The sequence below is a fragment of the Thamnophis elegans genome, chromosome 12 (assembly GCF_009769535.1).
Source record: "Thamnophis elegans isolate rThaEle1 chromosome 12, rThaEle1.pri, whole genome shotgun sequence".
In the NCBI taxonomy this organism is placed as follows: domain Eukaryota; kingdom Metazoa; phylum Chordata; class Lepidosauria; order Squamata; family Colubridae; genus Thamnophis; species Thamnophis elegans.
The window spans coordinates 40,035,894-40,057,497 of record NC_045552.1 but is presented as its reverse complement, the minus strand read 5'-3'; the positions used below and the strand labels follow the sequence as shown (position 1 = coordinate 40,057,497).

The 21,604-nt window shown below is 45.7% G+C and overlaps 1 protein-coding gene across 2 annotated transcripts in view; it reads right to left on the bottom strand.

Annotated features, from left to right (window-relative positions):
- Window positions 1–14,829, bottom strand: part of AMMECR1 (AMMECR nuclear protein 1) — a 111,969-nt gene extending 97,140 nt beyond the window's left edge. The window contains exon 1 of one of the 2 annotated variants that reach the window (XM_032227604.1): window positions 14,101–14,829. In XM_032227604.1, coding sequence (XP_032083495.1) covers window positions 14,101–14,573 — 473 coding nt within the window. In that variant the 5' untranslated portion in view covers window positions 14,574–14,829. The remainder of the gene's footprint in view (window positions 1–14,100) is intronic. The other variant, XM_032227603.1, reaches the window with a different exon arrangement.
- Window positions 14,830–21,604: the final 6,775 nt, after the last annotated feature.

The following is a 21,604-nucleotide window of genomic DNA, read 5'->3' as shown; positions in this document are numbered from 1 at the left end:
TTCTGTTCACACTCCTTTCATTTTCCTTCCTTTTTATTATGGTAAGCTGCCTAGAGTAGCTCCGCATCGAAGACAGGTGGCAAATAACTGTAACAAACAAATAAGGATAGGCCAGGAAGAAACCTCTACATAGTTTATTGAAAGGAGTTCCATGGGGAATATATTCTCTGATTAGTCACAAACTAACCTGTGGGTGGAATTAATTTCTGACACATTAATTAAATGCAGAGTCAAAAGTAAAGCTCTTTAGCTGAAGCATTTGACAAAGGACTTCAGTTGACAAAGGTTTGTTCTACCTGGGCAGCCTCCAATATTCTTTCTGCGCCAACTCAGGAAGCTCAAACTACCCAAGGAGCTGCTGATTCTGTTCTACACAGGAATCATTGAGTCAGTCATCTGCACCTTCATAACTTTCTGGTTTGGTTCTGCAACCCAACAAGACAGACGCAGACTTCAGAGGAGAATCAGAACTGCAGAAAATACAATGACTGCCAACCTGCCTTCCATTGAGGACCTGTATACTGCATGCGTCAAAAAGAGAGCCATGAAAATATTTATAGACCCCTGGCATCCTGGATGTAAATTGTTTCAACTCCTACTCTCAAAACGACACTATAGAGCATTGCACACTAAGACATCTAGACACAAGAACAGTTTTTCCCTGAAAACCATCACTCTGCTAAACAAATAATTCCCTCACCACTGTCGAACTATTCACTAAGTCTGCATTACTATTACTATTAGTCTTCTCATTGTTCCTATCCCCCATCTCCTCCCACTTATGACTGCAGGACTGTAACTTTGTTGCTTGTATCCTTACAATTCATATGGATATTGATTGTTTCCTGATTGCTTATTTGTACCTTGTGACTATCATTAAGTGTTGTACCTTATGATTCTTGACAGATATACCTTGTCTTTTTATGTCCAATGAGAGCATCTGCACCACAGACAAATCCCTTGTGTGTCCAATCACACTTGGCCAATAAAGAATTATATTCTATTCTACATTGTGGACAAACCCTTAATAAGGCAGGGGTCTCCAACATTTCCGGCTAGGCAGACCACCAAAGGGGGCGAAAATGGTTCTGTGTGAGTGGCAAGCACACACACAACTCCATTTGCATGAGTGGCGGGTGTGTGCGCTCCCGCAAACAGAGCTGCTTTCGCCCACTGTTTTCACAGCCAGCTCCAGAACAGTCTAGGGGCTGGGAACCCCTAACCTGAGGGTACAAGTTAGAAATGTGGCTTCACAAATGGTACCCCTAAAAATGAAGACTATATCAAAGAACACAACCCAGAATCAGAGATGGTTATGTTTGGGAAGCGGAAATTGGGGCATGAGGATAGAACTGACAAGACCAAGCTAATGAAAGATGGCCATGGATCTCTGTTTATATTCCTACTAATTTCTCTGTAACTTCACCCACAAAACAAGATGAATCGTGACTTCTCTATTATTATATACAGGTAGTTCTCCACCCTGCCGACAAAAGTGCATCAAGTCAAGGCTCTAGTTTTCCCAGTTGCAATGGATGGCTGTGAAGGTTGGACCATAACGAAGGCTGAGCACCAAAGAATTGAGGCCTTTGAACTATAGTGCTGGAGAAGGCTCCTGTGAGTCTCAAGGCGATCAAACCGGTCGGTCCTAGAGGAGATCAACCCTGACTGCTCTTCAGAAGACCAGATCCTGAAGAGGAAACCCAAATACTTTGGCCACCTAATGAGAAGGAAGGACTCCCTGGAGAAGAGTCTAATGCTGGGAAAGATGGAGAGCAAAAGAAGAAAAGGATAGTAGAGAATGAGGTGGCTGGATGGAGTCACTGAAGCAGTTTGCGTGAGCTTAAATGGACTCCAGAGGATGGTAGAGGACAGGAAGGCCTGGAGGAACATTGTCCATGGGGTTGCGATGGGTCGGACATGACTTCGCAACTAACAACAAGTTCTCGACTTACATCTACAATTGGGGCCAGAATTCCCATTGCTAAACGGTGGTTGTTAACTGCCTCAAGCTCAATTTTAAAACCTTTTTTGCCATGCCGTTAAGTGAATCGTTGCATTGTCAAGTGAATCACTTAAGCATGGACGCTGCTTGTCAGAGGTTGGCTGGGAAGGTCACAAATGATGATCTCATGACCCCAGGATGCTTCAACTGTTGTACAGACATACTGGTTGCCAAGCACCCAAGTTTTGATCATGTGACCATGGGGAGTCTACCACTGTCGTAATGCAAGGACTGGTCAGAAGTTACAAATCGAGGACTACTATCTGTAAACCTATTAAACAATTATAACCAAAATACATGCGAAGGTAGAGCTTCAGAGATGATTAGCTTCAATATTTTGTTACACTGAATTCCAGTATTTTCCCCCAATGCTTTATCAGCACTGGTTCCTAGCAAGGTTAAGACATGCAGAAAGGTCTTAAGGTAAAGGTTCGTCTCGCACATATGTGCTAATCGTTCCCGACACTAGGGGATGGTGCTCATCTCCATTTCAAAGCCGAAGAGCCAGCGCTGCCCAAAGATGTCTCTGTGGTCATGTGGCCGGCATGACTAAACACCAAAGGCTCACAGAACGCTGTTACCTTCCCACCAAAGGTGGTTCTTATTTTTCTACTTGCATTTTACATGCTTTCAAACTGCAAGGCTGGCAGAAGCTGGGACAAGGAATGGGAGCTCACTTCGTTACGTGGGGCTAGGGATTCGAACCGCCGACCTTTCTGATCAACAAGCTCAGCGTCTTAGCCACTGATCTACCGCATCCCTCAGAAAGGTCTTACTGTACTAAAATATAGCACAGAATGAATTTTGGAGCGCTGGAGGGCAATAGCAGGAATTCAACCCATCCCTTTTTGTAGAAAGTACACCTGATGGTATGTCAATGACGATTCACAGTCATCCAGTTAGAATCCAGGTGGTAGTTCAAATTTTAGGAACTGGCATATTCCAACGACTCTCTGCCTACTCAGATTCCCCTAACCATGTTGTTCAGACTGAAGAAGCTGCTTGAATGGACAACGAAATGTATGGAACCAACAAGAAAATAAGTCCCGTTGCCATGACTTGACTTTCAGGCATACACCTGGTGATGTTTCTCTGGGCAAGAGCCGATGCTCCTCCAAAGGTGCCAAAGCAAAGTGAGTCCCAAGGGTACCATTAGACCTGAGTCGCCTGTGTGCAGGTCCTGCGGCTACAGCTCCCAGTGTATCCACACCGGCTGCTTCAACGCTCGCCTATCGCCACAGGACTTTGAAGGTTCATGGGAATTGGGGTATGTCAAGACCTGCGTATGAATTGGATTAAAGTGAATGCCAGGAGACAAAGGGACCTCTTTTAAATCTCCTGTTCTTGCAGCTTGTGCTCCGAAGAGCTGACGTGTGCCTCCGCCTCCGGTTTTTCCTTCTTCTGCTTCTTTCTGGCGCCGCTAGAGGCTTGGCTCTGCCCGTGGATTCCCTCCAATGAGGTGGGCCATGTGGAGAATGGCGCGGGCGCTCCACGGCATTTGGGACACTGCGGTTCACTGCTCGACCCATTGGGGAGCAGCGGAGTGCTCCGGTGCCCGGCAGAAGGTGAGGCTCACCTTCTGGGTGGAGATTCAGCGCCGCCCTCGCTTGACGGTGGCCCAATTTGCGCCCTGCGGCAATTGAGGAAGCTGCGGCTCACCGCTCAACCCTGTGGGGAACGGCGGAGCGCTCTGGCGCCACTGGCACCTTGCCTTTGGAAGGCTTGTGCCCTTTGTTTCCTGCTTGCCCGGCAGATTTCCTTTTCTGAGTGATACTTGTCTCACTCAGACGCCTGGGCAGCATGCCGCCCCCAAGGGGGCTTTTGGCAGAGTTTTCTTCCACTCGGGGAGCTGTCCAGCTCGCTTGCGACTGCTGCTGTTGGGAGATGATTATCCTTTTCTTTCTTTAAAATTCATCAAAATTATCGGAGATCCAGGATGGCAAAGCGTCCAGTTGAGGAACTGAATCTATAACTGGGCGGTGCCTGGTGGACCAGGGGCGTATCCCAAGAGCTTATCTGACTCAATCCAATCAACGAGAGGATAAGGTCAATCCATCCTGGATACTCCTCCCCTCACTATGGAGAATGTCAATGACCCAACGGCTACTCTCAACCTGGTTTGGTCAGCCTGTCGAAACTGTAGCCTGCGGTGTGGCTGCCGTGCATGCTACAGCTACTAGGAGTCACAGGTGAGAGCTGAGTGACAGGTGGGGACCAAAGGTGGACGAGCTGCCCTAAAAGCAGAATGAATGACCCAAAATACCTCCCCCCGCCACAAAACCCTTCCCAGTGTCCTAGTAGAGAAACAATTCCACCGAAAAAGACACATTGAAGGCAGAAAGTCTCAAAGGCCGGCATCTCCTGGTAAGAAGATTATCTGGGTAGGCTGAAAGTGACCTTTGCATAAAATTTCAGAAAGCTGTATGGTCAGGGTGACAATATTGGACTAGTATATTCACAGGCAAATTGTTTGTAGTTTTGCATTACCAAGCATTTACTGCAAATTAAAGTATCTGCAAAGCAACAGGGGGAGGCAGGGCAAGCTTCAATGGCATTCAAGCGATTTAAGGTTTTATTAAAACTGTAGGTGCAAATTTCATTCTAAGTTAAGACAATCCAACCTTTTTACGTTTTTTTTTTTCTTATACAATATCTAAAAATTATCTTACCACACTTTCAAGACAGTTTTGTCTTGCAGGCAAGAATGTAGATCTGGAGAATTTAAGGCAAGGAACACAATAACTTAGAATATTTGAATGAAGCTTTCCCATTTGGAAGTTTCTTTTGAATCCAGCCTTTATTCCAATTTCAGCTCTTTTTGTGTTCATCCAATTACAGTTATCCTACTGGTAAATTAGATTACATTGAGAATTCAAGTCACTGCAGATATGTGTTTTGGGGGTGGCTGGTTAAAAAGCTGTTTAGTATTCCAGAACTCATGCATTTCTGGAAGGAAGGAGGGAGGGAGGGAGGGAGGGAGGGAGGGAGGGAGGGAAGGAATAGAGAAAGACAGATACAGTATTTCCTTAATATAATGAAAATCTAAAATTCTCTGCTTTAGCTATGAAATTTCCAAGCCTTTTCCAAATGTTATCCAAATCTAACATGAATACAGACTACGGTAGGTGGTAAGTCCCCAATGACTTAGGTCATCCTTCATTTGCTTCTTCCAAGACATTGAGCACCTGCTTATCAGAACTTATCCTTCAACCTTGACCGAGATACAACTGGGTTCTACCCAAAAGAAGTGGCTAGAGTCGTGATGGTGAACCTATGGGCCGCGTGCCTGAAGCGGCACACAGAGCCATGTCAGCTGACATGTGCGGCATCGCCCGTTCCTCTTCTGGGTTTCTGGTGCACATGCGTGCGCAATGATCACCTGTCCTTTGTACATGTGGCAATGCCAGAAACCAGAAGAGCTGGTGATCTGGTTTAAGTTGTGCCCATGTGCACCAGCCAGCTGATCATCACACACGCATGCGCACCAGTAACCAAAAGACCAGTTGGCTGCGTACGCACTCCCTTTTCGCCTCTTGGTGCCGAAAAGATTCGCCACCACTGGGCTACAGAATGGTGGAAAAATTGCAGTGAAGGCCTTGACTAGCCTTTTCTTCCCCCCAATCAGGAATTCTGAGATTTGTTGTCTCTCTGTGTTGATCATTTACGAGCTCTGAATTCAAGAATAAGACAAAAGCAGATGTTTTACAGTGTTTACTGGTTGCTTCAAACGAACAAAAAGGCAATGCCAAATTCCTTATCCAGACTCAAAGTAGAAATGGATGGAAACTAAACAAAGAGAGAAGCAACTTAGAGCTAAGGAGAACTTTCCTAAATGTGAGAAAAATTAACCAATGGAACAGTTGCCTCCAGATGTCGTCGTGTCCTCCAACACAATTCTTTTCAGAAGAGACTGGACAGCCATTGGTCTAGGGTCTCCTACTTGAGAAGGGTGGGACTAGAAGACCCCCCAAGGTCTCTTCCGACTCTGTTATTCTATGTTCTAAGTATGATGATCGGCTTTTTGTGTGCTTCAGAAGCAAAAGACCTGGTGGAAGACTAAACCACCATGAGTTGCAAAATAAGATAACGGTAAAGGTTCCCCTCGCACATATGTGCTAGTCGTTCCCGACACTAGAGGGCGGTGCTCATCTCCATTTCAAAGCCGAAGAGCCAGCGCTGTCCAAAGACGTCTCCATGGTCATGTGGCCGGCATGACTAAAAGCCGAAGGTGCATGGAACACTGTTACCTTCCCACCAAAGGTGGTCCCTATTTTTCTACTTGCATTTTTTAAGATACTTTTGAACTGCCAGGTTAGCAGAATCTGGGACAAGTAACGGGAGTTCACTCCATTACGCGGAGCTAGGGATTCGAATCGCCGAACTGCCAACCTTTCTGATCAACAAGCCCAGCATCTTAGCCACTGAGCCACCGCGTCGCTCAAAATAAACATTCGCAATAGTCAATCGGGTGTTCCTGATAAAAACCAAATCTTTGCAGGCTGTCAAGAAACACAGAGCAGCTGAGTTAGCCTAAATGTTCTCCCAGGGAAGCTCTGGTGAGTTTTGCAAGGGAATTCTTTTAATGGTATGAAAGATTACGTGTGCAGAAGAGGGGACACATAGAAGCAGAATGGTATTTTTGCACAAACAGATCAATCATTTCTTTACACTATTTTGCATCTGGTGTCATATATATCAGCAAAGGACAAAGAACAGAAAGTTATCTCCATCCCTCCTACCCTCCAAGATTATATTCACTATTGGGAATTTCAACAGGCATTTCCTGGTTATTTCAAACCATACCTTTCAGCTCATAATAGGCTATTATTTCTTTTGTTTATTTATATCCCACTTTTATTATGTTTATAAACAACTCAAAATGGCAAACACATCTACCGTATTTTTCGGAGCATAAGACACACCTTTTTCCCTCAAAAAAGAGGCTGAAAAACTGGGTGCGTCCTACACTGAATACAGCATTTTTTGCCTTCTGAAACCCCGCCCCTTCACCAAAATGGCCGTGCATAGCCTTTAGGAGGCTTCCAGAGTGCTCCTGGGGGCTGGGGAGGGCGGAAATGAGCAAAAAACGTTTTCCCCCCAGCCCCCAGCAGCACTCTATAAGCTTCCTAAAGGCTATCCATGCCCTTTAAAAAAAAAACAGGCCTGTTGTCGCGAAAAACTGGCCATTTTGGGGAGGTTTGCAGAGTGCAAAAACTTTTTAAAAAAATTTCCCTCTTCAAAACCTTGCTGCGTCTTATACTCCAAAAAATACAGTAATGTTCCTTCTTCCTGTTTTCTCCACAACGACCCTGTGAGGTGAGCTGGGCCGAGAGAGGGTGATTTGCCCAAGCTCATCCACTCAGCTCTCATGGGACTTGAACTCATGGACTCTTGCTTTCTAGCCTGGTGCCTTAACTATTACACCAAACCGTTTCTCTTATTGCAGATAGTCCTTGATTTACAAGAGTTCCCTTAAGTGATCATTTAAAATTGCAATGGCACTGGACTGACGACCATTTTTCACACTTACGACCATTGCAGCATCCTTGCGGCCACGTGATCAAAATCCAGGTGCTGGGCAAACGAGTCCTATTTATGACAGTCACAGTGCCCTGCGGTTGTGCAATATCCTTCTGACAAGCAGAAGCCAGATTCACTTAACAGCCATGTTAAAAAAACCGCAGATTCACTTAACAACTGTGGGAAAAAGGTCATCAAATGGGACAAAGCTCACTTAACAAATGTTTCGCTTAGCAACAGAAATGTTGGGCTCAACGGTGGTTGTTCAGTCGAGGACTACCTGTGTTCGTTTTTTCCTTCCAACTCTGGCCAGGGCGCCTATGGAATTGCAACCTAGGCGGAAATGTGCTTAGAGAGGAGGAATCCCTAAGGGAAGATTTGGAGAAAGAGGCCGGCCGTACGAATCTTGTAGCCATGCAGAAGACCAGCACTGATGGGCCCCGCCCACTCTTCTAAAAGACCTAGCCCAGTGATGGCGAATCTTTTCGGCACTGAGTGCTCAACTGGAACGTTCGTGCCTGTATGCGCCGGAAACCCGAAGACCAGCAGGGAGGCATATGCACGCACACCGGCCCGCTGGTCTTTGGATTTCTGGTACTTAGGCACACGCGAAGACCAGCTGGGCGGAGTGCATGTGCACACTGGAAACTCACACTGGTGGCAGTGGAATTAACTCACAGAGCCACAGAATAAATGTGAAGAATTCAGGGTGGATCTGCCAGCTGTGTCTTCTAGTGACACAACCACAAGACTTGTGCCCACAACTTCATTCCTTAGCTGGAGACCCTCCCAACCAGCTGCTATTCTCCAAAAAGGAGTATATGCCATCTCCACATCCTCACGCTCAGTTTTTCAAAGCTACTGAATATCCTTCCTTTTTTCATTTTTCTTTTTTTGCCTTCAACATTTTAAAAAAAACGTTTTGTACATCAGCAAGCTTCGAGATCCTTGCCCACCCATGATGGAATCTCCCTTATCTTCTCCAGCACCTTTTGTTCCAACTGCTCTGCCTTCCATTTTGAATTCACTGTTACAGGAAACAAATCTAATGTGCTCAGCCTGGCACATGAGGGAGCATCAGCAATGAGGTCAATAAACTGGATTAGGAATAGGATAAGGCAACTAATGCAGGGGGGGGGGGAGACTGCTGAATATTAAAATAGGGTTCCCATGTGGGAGAAGTGATAAAAGAAAGGTGCTGCATAAGAATTGCTGCAATATGGCAGCTGAAATTTTGTAGGCTGTACAAAGATCACAAGTACATTTGAGGAATTCAGAATAAATGTCTTCTCCCCCCCAAAAAATGAATGTTTATGCTTAATGTACTTTTATCTTTTTTGTGCAAATTTAAAAGCTAAGTAAGATGCAATCCTGTTGTCCTTATTTTCTCCTGTTATAATTTATCCAGGGGTTGATTAATATATTTATATTATGTGGATTGTATTCCTAACCTAAATGCTGGTAGAAACCAAATATCTTCATGAGAAGTGATGTATGGAAGCAGAATCTAGCAATTGTTAGAGCCTTTGTGTTCCATTCCAAAAGGTGTTTTGGAAAACACAAAACAGCCAGCATTGGACCTGTGTACAACTCTTTAAAGCAGCTATGTCTTTTCTCATAGCTTGATGATACATTCATGGTTCCAGGGTTTCTGAAACAACTTTTGGAACTGAATAAAAAACTGCACACCCTTGGAATCTATGTGCCAGCATACAGAAAATCAAATCTCTTTCTCTCAGAACCAAGGAACACAGCAAATATAGAAACTGCTGGTACACTGGTAGACACCATTTTAGCTTTGTAAAACTGCATCTTTAAACATTCACGGATGCATATACCCCTATTTGCTCATTAGAAATAAATTGTCAGTGCATATAACTATGCAAAATAAAATTGTATAATGAGAAATTACTTTCATGGCATTAATAAGCTAAGCTCTTTCTAAAAATCAGGGCTTAAATATCACAATTATATAGTTACACAACAAATTGTCCACAAGCCAAGAGAAGAATATTTAAACCAATATTAAACCAATCAAAGGTAAGGTAGAGACAGCCAAAAATGTTGTAATCCGATAAATCAGCAATTTTCAGGAAATCTTTACACCATTTGGGTCTCTGCCATTCCTTCTCAGATCTTTTTTTCCCTTTTAATGGTCAATTTATAGTGTCCCCCAAGGGAATTCAGTTACAAATTTTGAACATTTTACATGGCCTTGACTGGCTCAAAGACTATTTATGTGCACATTTTGTAACCAGAAAGAACTGTTCGATCAATTTGCTTTACTACACAGTCTAAGAGTGACTTCTTTACGAGACAACATCAGCAAGCAAATTAATATTTTAAAAAAAAGACTTCTGGCTGACAAAAGCTATCAACAAATTTAGGAAGAATGAGAAGGAAGCATTCTCCCATTTTTAATTTAGAGCAACTATTCTGATAATTTAGTTTTCAAGAAATGGTTGATTGTCACGTGCCATGTTCATATGGGTGGATCTACTCTAGGTCTAGCTGTGAAACTGTCTTGATGTCAAGATCAGTCTTTCACTCAAGGCCAACGTAGTTTCTGTGACATAGAACACCTTTCTTGAATTAAGATGTGGCTCTCCTGGTCATGGATAGTCCAGGCACTCTTAGGTTCTCCTAAACTCCATAGACTAGTCTACTGTAATGCAAATTGTATGGCTCTGACACTACCTAGATATAAAGATAGATGTTAAATCACCTCTTAATATGGATTGGCTATTAGGACTGTACTTCAATGACTATTAGGACTGTACTTTGACTAGTTCTTGTTCCACCTCTAAGCGTTCGTTTATGTTTACGGGATGCATACCTGGGTGGCCGAAGGAAGAACTGTGTTCACCGCTGCAATGCATGAGGGTCACCTTAGGTTAGGACAGGGGTCAGCAACTTGCGGCTCTGCAGCCACATGTGGTTCTTTCATCCCTCTGCTGTGGCTCACTGTCGCTCAAATTATGCATCACAATCGCCAATGTGCGACACTTGCCAGCACACGATTTATTGAGCTTTTTTACTCCCAGTAGGCCAACCCTTGATTAATCCAAGAAATGAAAAGTTTCAGAAGAAAACAGAAGCTTTAATTCAAATACAAATGCTAGTTTTGTGGGCGCTCAGGAAATAGTCAGGCACAGGAAGGGATTTGTGGCTCCTGGTGTTTTTTTTTTTTTTTTCTGTGGGAAACGGGTCCAAATGGCTCTTTGAGTATTTAAGGTTGCCAACTCCTGGGTTAGGAATATATGGGAATGTGAGATATCGCTTCCCACTGGCAATACCTCCATTTCTAGGAGACTAACTTGACCACACATTGCCTGGGGCCAAAAAGATAACACAACACCGTGTCTATGTTGTAGTCAAGAAAAGTCCACAGACAGGAACACAAGGCAGTTTATGTTTTATCCCTATCTCCTATCAGCTTTTCAAATTTAACTTCTAGCCCTTTCCCTTGAGTCTCTAACTTTTAGTCCTGAGCAGATACAGGAAACACCACCTTTGGTGCTTCTGGGGTAAGATAGAAGAAATGTTGTTAGGGTTGGCTTGTTCTTGCATTATTCTTTCGTAAAAACTGCCCTGGAAACGGCACAGAATGAACAACATAGAATTTAAAATACAGATTCATGCAGCTACTATAAACAGGAGTAACACCCTTGCCTTAAAGGTAAAGGTTCCCCTCGCATATACCCTATGTGCTAGTCATTCCAGACTCTAGGGGGCGGTGCTCATCTCCGTTTCAAAGCCGAAGAACCAGTGCTATTCAAAGACGTCTCCGTGGTCATGTGACCGGCATGACTCAACGCCCAAAGGTGCACGGAAGACTGTTACCTTCCCACCAAAGGTGGTTCCTATTTTTTTCTACTTGCATTTTTTACATCCTTTCGAACTGCTAGGTTGGCAGAAGCTGGGACAAGCAACGGGAGCGCACTCCATTACGGGGCGGTAGGGATTCAAACCACTGAACTGCTGACCTTTCTGATCCACAAGCTCAGTGTCTTAGGCACTGAGCCACCGTGTCCCTTATTATTCATTAGTAAGGCACTAATGAATCACAGGACAGCTACTCCTCAGCTTTGCAATCACAATTGTGGTCCATCCTGAGTTGGTCTGGTCATAAAGTGAGTCATCACATGGCTGGACTTGATTTTGTGCCAATTTTTACTGCAGCCATTAAGAAAATCAGAGTTATTAAGTGAATCCAGCGTCCCCAATTAACATCGCTTGTTGGAAATTGGACGAGAAGGTTGCAGATTGCAACCACAAAAAGGTTGCCACTAGTAGCTCAGCTGTCAAACTCCCAAATTACGATCACATGGTCACAGGTCTTAATGCGAGGACAGGTCGTAAATCACTTTTCCCAAGGCCATTGTAAATTTGAGCCATTGTTAAATGAATGGTTGTTAAGTCGAGGACTACTCTGGAAACCCTAATAACAGGGAGTCCTCCACTTACGACCACAACTGCGCCCAAATTTTATAATGCAAAGTGAGACATTTATTAAGTGAGTTTTGCCCCATTTGGCCATCTTTCTTGCCACTGTTGTTAATTGAATCACAGCAGCTCTTCAGTTAGTAATATGGCTGTTAAGTGAATCTGGCTTTCCCATTGATTTCGCATCTCAGAGAGTCGCCAAAGGATTTCGCACGACCCCGGGATACGACAACTGCCATAAATATGACGCAGTCGCCAAGCACCTGAATTTGGCTCACCTGAACGCGGGGATGCTGCAGCGGTCGTAAGTGAAAAACAGCCATAAATCACTTTTTTCAGTGCCGTTGTAACTTTGAACGGTCATTAAATGAACGGTTGTTAAGTTGAGGACTACCCAGAGGGGGTATTCAGCTGATTCTCTCCAGTTCGGATAAACCTGAAGTGGCGGCTGTGGGAGGCTCCGTCCACCCACCCAAACGTAATGTGCGAGCACTGCATGCATGTGCAGAAGGCAGGCGCGGTGCATGTGAGTGAAGCAAGCATGTAAGCATGATCATATTTGCAAACTGGTAGGGAAGTTAAGTGAATCCCACCACTGGGACTATCTTTATTAATAAATATTTGCCAAGATACCATGTTTCCCCAAAAATAAGACAGGGTCTTATTTTCTTTTTGCCCCCTGAAATAAACGCTTGGCCTTATTTTCGGGGAGATCTTATTATTTTTGAGGTGCAGGAGGTGGTGAGTGTGGTCACCTCACGGCTGCTGCTGTGTTGCAATGTTTTCAAGAAGGGCTTATTTTAGCACATGCACTCAAAAGCTCAATTGGGCTTATCATCCAGGGAAGTCTTATTTGGGGGGAAACAGGGTAGTAGAGATGTTACAGTGAGAGATATGGGGGCGAGGGAGCAGCATGAGATTAGTAAGTAGGAAAAGGGACGTCTTCCTTTTTTCATATTCTTTTTAACTTTCCACCACAACTACTCTGGGACGGACAGACAGACAGACAGACACACACACACAAACACACGTTATGCTGGTTTTAGGTCTCAATCCCTAACCCTGAGACCATGCAGCAAAAAAACAAGTTTTGAAACTATCCAGGGAAGGTTTCGGAGAAACCCTGCCAGATGGACAGCTAGAATCAAGCCATTAATCACGTCCCCTAAATTTGGTGAAGCCAGCAGGAGCATGTACAAACACCATATCCTCCAACCTCGTAGCCCTTCACCCTCCCTGCGGATCAAGTATGGAAGAAGAGACCCTTCCCGAGAGATCCCACAACCCGAAGCCAAAGTTACACCCAAGGGCTGCATCCGGGGACTGTGCCAAAGAGCCAGAGGAAATCTTAAAAATGTATGAATGACAGCTGAAACGGGCCCCCATTCATCCAGTGCCAAGCTACACAGAGAGCCAGGCAAAGGTGGAGAAGAAAACGGACGCTAACCATGGAAAGGGTTTGGGTCTCCTACCAGATATGGCTTGCCAGATATTAATCATGGGGAAATTCCCCTGAAAACCTGGAAAAGCTAAGCCCAGCTGTAGATAAGGAGACCATTAGGAAATCCCTAGACTGAGATTTTTTTTGGGGGGGGGGGGACCCAGGAAAATGATCACAGCACAGCAAGCAAGACAAGGCATAATAGGGGATCCACTCAAGCTAAGCTCAATGTGATACCCCCTGGCGCAGAAAGGACCCCAGGGGAGTCGCCTTAGAGGTGGCTGGGCTTCCTAAACACCTCCCCCCCCCAAACAGGACCTATAGAATATATATATAGAACAACAAAGAGTTGGAGGGGACTGGCTACAAGGGGAAAGCCAGCTGCCCCATCAAATCCTGGGAAGGGTCTGCCCCCTCAAAAAGAGCAACAGGGAGGAGGGCAAAGAAACCCAGCCTGGCACGGAGCCAAGAAGGGGGTTTCTGCAGGGAGGGGAGGAAAGGGGGGGACACGTGGAAGCCCCCCCATCCCGCCCAAGTGGGACTGGATCAAGGAGGAGGCCAGTCTGGCTTCGGGAGGGGCTTCTCCCTCTTCCCCCCCCCGGGGGGGCTGGGGTCCATTGGGATCGCGGGGGGGCTCAGTCTGGGGGCGCCCTGGGCGGGCGGGGGGGGAAGGGGGGCTTCTACTTACTAGGGGTCGTTGGTGAAGCGGGGGCTCCGCGGGGGCTGGTAGCCGTAGAGGTGACAGTAGAGCACGTCGAAGCAGAAGCAGCACATCTCGGCCGACACCACCATCTTCCTGCAGCCGCCGGGCCCGGCGCCGGGGGAGCCCAGCAGCGCGGCGGGGCCCGAGAGGCCGCCGCCGGGGGTCCCTCCGCAGCCGGGCGGGCGCGGCGGCGGCGAGAGGGCGCAGCCGGGGGAGCCCCCCGCCAGACCCCCCAGGCCGTTGAACCGCGGGATGCCCCCGGAGGACGCCCCCGACGGGGCCCCCGACGGCAGCAGCCCCGGCTCCCCGCAGCGGGAGCTCCCCGCCGGCCCTCCGCCGCCGCCGCCCGGGCCGGCCGAGCCCGACGGAGGGGAGCTGGAGAGCTTCTGCTTCTTCACCCCGCAGCAGCCCGCCGCCATCTTGGAGCCGTCTCCCCCCACGCAGCGCTTCCGACCCATGGCGGGGGGGCCGCGCGGCCGGGCGGGGGCGGGGCGAGCCGCGGCCACGCCTTCTGCCGGGGAAGCTCCGCCTACGGAAAGGAGGGGGAGGGAGCGGAGGGCGGACCGGCCAGGGGAGGCGGGAAGGGAGTTTGGGGAAAGGGCGCCAGGGAAGGGAGGGGGAGGCGGAGGAGAGAAGGACGAAGCAAGCAAGGAAAGAGGGGCAATTTGGGGAAGCGGCCGGGAGAGGAAAAGGGGTGCAGGGAGGAGCCAGGAAAGGAGGGAGGGGAATTTGGTGAAGGGGCGCAGGGAGAAGGCGGGGCGAGGATGCCGAGGGAGGACGTAAACAAGGGAGGAGGGGGAATTTGGAGTAGGGGCGGGGGGGAGGGATCCAGGAGGAAAGGGGGGGGCAGGGAGGAGCCAGGAAAGGAGGGAGGGAATTTGAGGAAGGGGCGCAGGAACAGGAAGAAGGGGGAGACGGAGGGTAGAGGAGGGGCAATTTGGGGAAGGGACCAGGGGAGAAAAAGGGGGGCAGGGAGGAGCCAGGAAAGGAGGGAGGGGGGAATTTGAGGAAGGGTCGCAAGAGGGGATCCCAGCAAATAGGGGAAGGGGAGGGGCGTGGAAAGAGGAGGGAGGGGCAGAGAAAGGCGGGGAGAGGAGGAGCAAAGGGGTGCCAGAAAGGGGGACAGGACAAGAGAGAGAAAGTGATGGAGAAAGAAAGAAAAAAGCCGTTAGTCAACTCTCTTTCCTCCCCCCCCCAGCTTTCTATATGCCACCCCCCCCCCCCTTTGATCCTATTCTTCCACCTCCCTCGAAGGGCCAGCTCCTGCTCTGGAGATTATTTTATTTAGTTTGTCAAACATGTAAAAGGTAACAGGTGTAAGTATAAACATAAATATGAACACAGTCAATGGGTACTGACCATTGACCATTTTGCAGGTGGGGAGCTCTTACTCAGGATCTCTCCAGAGAGGGGGGTCAGCAAGGGGGGGGTGCTCCCCGTGTTGGAGGCCACTGGAACCCTTGCCAGCTTTGGAGCCCTTCAGCAGTCCCCAAACCTGGGACGGAGCCGGATAGGAGTTTTTGCTTAAGAGGAGCAAAGCCGGTGGCATCAAAACTCCCCCGCGACCTGACCTTGCAGTGGGGACCCCTCGCCCCTTTGCAGGGCGCTCAGAGAAGCCGGGTCAGCCCTTCCCAGCAACGCTGGCAAAGGGGATTTGGGGTGGGGGGGCTTTGGCTGGCTGAACTGGGTTTGTTTCTAGCCAGGGATAAACAGCCTTCGTCACCCAAAATGAGTTGCCCAACCGGTGCCACCGAAAACATCGGGCTGGCTATTTCAAAACCAGTGAGGTAAGGCTGGCAGGAGCTCCAAGATGTAATTATACAGCGCTGATTCCTCGCAACCCAACCTGGCAAGATGTCCCCATTCTTTTTGGGAATGCCCTGCCTAGCACCAGCCCTATTCCATGGCATCTAGAGGTGCGGCTCACCTTAAATCTAACAAGATTGTGCCTATGCATGGGGAAAAAATAGATATACAGTACAGGTAGTCCTTTACTTAAAAAAAACAATTGAGCCCAAAATTTATGTTGCTGTGAGAAATTTGTTACGTGAGTTTTGCCCCATTTTACGACTTTTCTTGGCCAATTTGTTAATGGGATGGAATAGAATAGAATAATAGGATTGAATAGAATATAGAATAGAATATAGGATAGAATAAAATAGAATAGAATAATAGGATAGAATAGAATATAGAATAGAATATAGGATAGAATAGAATAGAATAGAATTCTTTATTGGCCAAGGACTTTGTCTTTGGTGCATATGCTCTCGGCGTACATAAAAAGACAAGATACATTCGTCAAGAATCCTAAGGTACAACACTTAATGATAGTCACAGGGTACAAATAAGTAACTAGGAAACAAGCATTATCCATATAAATCGTAAGGATACAAGCAGCAGAGTTACAGTCCTGCAGTCATAAGAGGGAAGAGATGGGTGATAGGAATGATGAGAAGACTAATATTAATAGTAATGCAGCCTTAGAGAATGGTTTGACAGTGGTGAGGGAATTATTTGTTTAGCAGAATTAATGCAGTTGTTAAATTTGGAACTTGGAACTGTTATTAAATGAACTATTGTAAGTCAAGGACTACCAGTTCATTTAGTGACGTTCAAAGTTACAACACTGAAAAATAGTAACTGATGACCGTTCAAATTTATATTTATGACCATTGCAGCATCCCCATGGTCAAGTGATCGAAATTCAGCTGCTTGGCCAGGTTGCCGTGTCCCAGGGTCATCTGGTCCCCTTTGATAACATGATAAGCAAAGTCAATAGGAAGCCAGATTCACTTAACAACCATGTTACTAACTTAACAACTGCAATGATTCACTTAAGAACAGTGGCAAGAAAGGTTGCAAAATGGGGCAGAACTCAGTTAACAAATCTTTCACTTAGCAACAGGAATTTTTGGCTCAATTATAGCTGTAGGTCAAGGACTAACTGTATAGATTGCAACAATAACTCATGGGAGTGCCGTGCTTCCCCGAAAATATAACAGGGTCTTATTTTCTTTTGACCCCTGAAATAAGCGCTTGGTCTTATTTTTGGGAGATCTTATTATTTCTGAGGTGCAGGAGGCGGTGAGCATAGTCACCACATGGCTGCTGCTGTATGGCACTATTTTTTTTGGGGGGGGGTGTGGTATTTTAACACATGCACTCAAAATCCCAATTGGACTTATCCGGGGAGGTCTTATTTTCATGGTAGCAACTTCTAGCAGGCCTGGCTGGTCTCTGAAGAGCATTGACCCCGGTCATTGCTGGGAGAGGAGGCCTAGATGACCTCTAGGTCCCTTCCAGCCCTAGATTGCTGTGTTCTTTCAAAGTATCCTCTGAAGCAGCATCTAGTGCCAGGTTTGTGGTCCTTCCTCCCTCTCCTTTTTCCCTCCCTCCCTCCTCCTCCTTTTCTTTCTTTCTTCTTTCTTTCTTTCTTTCTCTCTTTCTTTCTTTCTTTCTTTCTTTCTTTCTTTCTCTCTCTCTCTCTCTCCCTCCCTCCCTCCCTCCCTCCCTCCCTCCCTCCCTCTCTCTCTCTCTCTCTCTCTCTCTCAGGAAAGCCTCCTGGGAATGAAATCAGACCCCAAATGCTAAAAAAAAGTTTAAAAAATGTCAGAACTTTTTTTTACTTTCTTTAAGCATTTTTTTACTACCGGTTCAGGAGATCTGGCCCAAACCGGTAGGATTACACCCCTGAACTGAACATGTTTTCAGTGGACTCCACTTGAGGGAATACAACCACGTGTATTTGTGGAGAATCTCTGGAAGCCCCTGGTTAAGCCAGTTTAGTTGCTAAGGCGCCAAGTTTCTAAACCTGGAACTAAACATGAGTTCCAGTTCTGCCTTACTCATGAAAGCTGTCTGAGTGACTTTGGAACAATCACCAGGAGACTGTGAATTCTAGTCCCACCTAAGGCATAAAAGCCAGCTAGGAGACTTTGGACCAGTCACCAGGAGTCAGTGAGTTCTAGACCTGCCTTAGGATGGAAGTCAGGTGAGTTTTTGAGCCAATCCCCACAAGACTCTTGAGTTCTAATTCTCCTTAGGCATGAAAGCCAGCTAGGTGACTCTTTTACTCTACTGTCATTGCATCTTATGCAACAAAATTAAATGTGATCTTCCGTGTACAATGACAGTTCAGGTTGTGGTTGTTAAGGAATCATGTGCAGTCATTAAGCACATCATCAGGAGGTGGCTGATGACTTATTGGAAGCTGCCAGTGAAGATCACAAGTGGGGATGATGTGACTGTGGGAAGATGTGACCATTGGAACTGTGTGCCGGTTGCCAAGTGCCCCAATTCATGATCCTGTGACTGTGGGGACACTGCGACAGCCACAACTTCCAAGGACCGGCCGTAAGTCTTCTTATTGAACCCTGTTGTAACTCTGAATGGTTGCTGAACAAGAAGTCACTAAGTGAGGACTACCTGTGTAGTCAAAGGCCCTTCCCTGTCTTTCATGGTTGATAAAGCATCATGATACCCCTGACGACAACAACTGAACCCACCCCTTGGTGGGCTCCGTAGTGCCTGCTGGCAAAACCATCTCTTCATCTCTTGGCTCTAATGCAGCCTTAGGCATGAAAGGTGGCTGGGTGACTGGGCCATTCACCAGGAGACCGTGAGTTCTAGTTCCACCTAAGCCACAAAAGTCAGGTGGGTGACTTTGGACCAGCCCCTCTCTCTCTTAGCCCAGTCCACTTCACCTTGCCTGTTGCCAAGCGTTCGAATTTTGATCATGTCACCATGAAGATGCTGCAATGGTCATAAGTATGAAAATCAATCAAGTCACTTTTTTCAGTGCTGTTTTAAATTTGAACAGTCACTAAACAAATTGTTGTAAGTTGAGGCATACCTGTATAATACAGCATTATTTGGTTTATCTTTCCAATGCAATATATCAGTGCCGACAATTTATTTTAAATGCTGGAGTTGCCTATTGAACTTACCTTTGATCTGAATATTTTATCTCCACATTATGTATCTTAGTCTACCTTAGTTTATTCTTTTATGATTTACTTTATCTTTTTTTTCTGTCTGTTTTGACTTTGAGATTTGCATCACTGTTGTTATTTAGTCCCAGACTGTAAAAAAGACTCAATCCATCAGTGCAGAAAAGATGTCAAAGGCTTTGAAAGTCATAAAGTGACTCCCCCCCAAAGGAGATTGCTCAGAATTATAAAACTCATCACTCAGAGGAATGTAAAGGTCAAGCACAGAATCTATCATTCTGTCTCAAGCTGGAAAAGTTCATGCTTTTGCAGCGAAATAAAAGAATGGTCATTCTTGAGATGTGTAAACTAGAAAAGTTCCAACAGAGGGACACAGAAAAGTTAGATACTATCACACAAATGCATGACTTTTTGGTTTAATGAGTCTTCTAAAAACATGCAGGCAATTTAGAATAGAATAGAATAACAGAATTGGAAGGGACCTTGGAGGTCTTCTAGTCCAACCCCCTGCTCAGGCAGGAAACCCTACACCACTTTGGACAATTGGTTATCCAATATCTTCTTAAAAACACCCAGCGTTGGAGCATTCACAACTTCTGGAGGCCAGTTATTCCATTGATTAATTGTTCTGAATTGATTAACTGTCAGGAAATTTCTCCTTACTTCTAAGTTGCTTCTATCCTTAATTAGTTTCCACCCATTTCTTCTTGTCTTGCCCTCAGGTGCCTTGGAAAATAGTTTGACTCCCTCTTCTTTGTGGCAACCCCTGAGATATCGGAACACTGCTATCATGTCTCCCCTAGTCCTTCTTTTCATTTAAATAGACATACCCAGTTCACATAACTGTTCTTCATATATATTTCAGGACATTAATGTTAAAATGCAGATTAAATTCCTTAAAAAAAAAAAGCCCTGTTTATAACAAGCGGAACAAGCGGATCCAATGTGAATTAGCTATTTTATTGCTCAAACCTATAAAACACAGGAATCTTCTCAAACTGACAATTTACAGACTTTGTTTTCTTATGCCCACATAAGGATTCCAGACTAATTCCATGTTTGACTCCTCCCCCTGGCTCGGCGAGTCTCACTCTGACTGTTTATTGACCACTTAATATTATTGATTAAGCACCTCTCGGGCTACCTTGCAAGTCACAGAAGATGCAAAGTGATGAAATGAGTTTATAGTTGGGAAATAAAAACATATCATGTTCCAATCAGGTTCCAGGATGATGTATTTTATGTTATTTAAGTAATTCATGCAACCATCCATCTCTCTCTCTAGGTCCAGGGTCCCAAACCTCTGGGCTGTGGTTCTGCTCATGCAAGGGATCTAGGTTGCACGTGAAACCACTCCTCCCTCCTCTCAAGAGTCCATGGAAAAATTGTCTTCCACAAAATTGGTCCCTGGTGCCAGAAAGATTGAGGGCCACTGCTCTTAGGTCTGTTTCTCAACCTTGGCAACTTTAAGATGTTTGGAATTCACCTCCCAGAATTCCCTAGCCAGCATGGTTGGCTGGGTGGGGAATTCTGGGAATTGAAATCCAGACATTTTAATATTGTAGGGAGGAGAAACACTGCTCTAGATGATATATTAAGAGTTAAATTCCAAGAAACAAAAACATAATTTATAGAACTGTCTTTAAAACCGAACCAAACAGCCATAATGTAATTACACACCTGAGACCAACCAATTGTTCCATTTCAAATCACAGAAACAGTAGCTAAACTATTTCCAAACCAACTACTTGGCCCAAATGCCAGGTACTATAACCCAAACATATTTTCAATGGGAGAAGCTTATCCTTCTCTTAATTCCACCCACAACAATCAAAAGGTGCTCAATCATCATTGATGTGAAAAGCCCTCCCGATTACCAAAACTCTAGACAGCTTAAATAAATAACTGTTAGAGGAGTTATTTATTCTAAACAACATGTTCCTAAATTAAAATTGCAGAGCTAAAATGGGGCCCCAGGACAGCTGTACTGTTTGAAATACTCATTTGAATGTACAGCATAAATGAATCCAAATGACGGCCGATTCCCAGAGGAATCTCTTAAGTTTCTGAGCTACTGAAACCGCTGTTTTTCTGTTTATCCCATTTAGGCTTTAAAATGCACGGCTGCGTACAATCAGCATTGTGCTTCTTTTCCATCAGGTAAGTTGGCAAACTGGTTTTGGCTTTGCTGCTGGCCAAGCCTGTTAGTTTACTCCTTCTTTGGAGTTAAGGCAGAATTATGCATCTTCCTCAAATTTTGCTCCATAATAGCAACCCTGGGAATAAAGAGGTTTGTCTTGAACTGCAGTGACACCCAACTGGGGGAACAGGATTCCAGCGTTGGGCATTTACAAGGTGACCTTCCAGCCTTGTGATTCACATCAGAACCTCTATAGTACACACGTTAACATTCAAATCCATGTGAAATGAGGTGGTAGGAAGTTAAAAACCCTCCCCTCTCCTAGAAAAAGGAAATATCCTGGGAAATATTGAAAAGGAAGAATATTATATTTCCCTGGGTAAAAAATGGAGAAAGATGT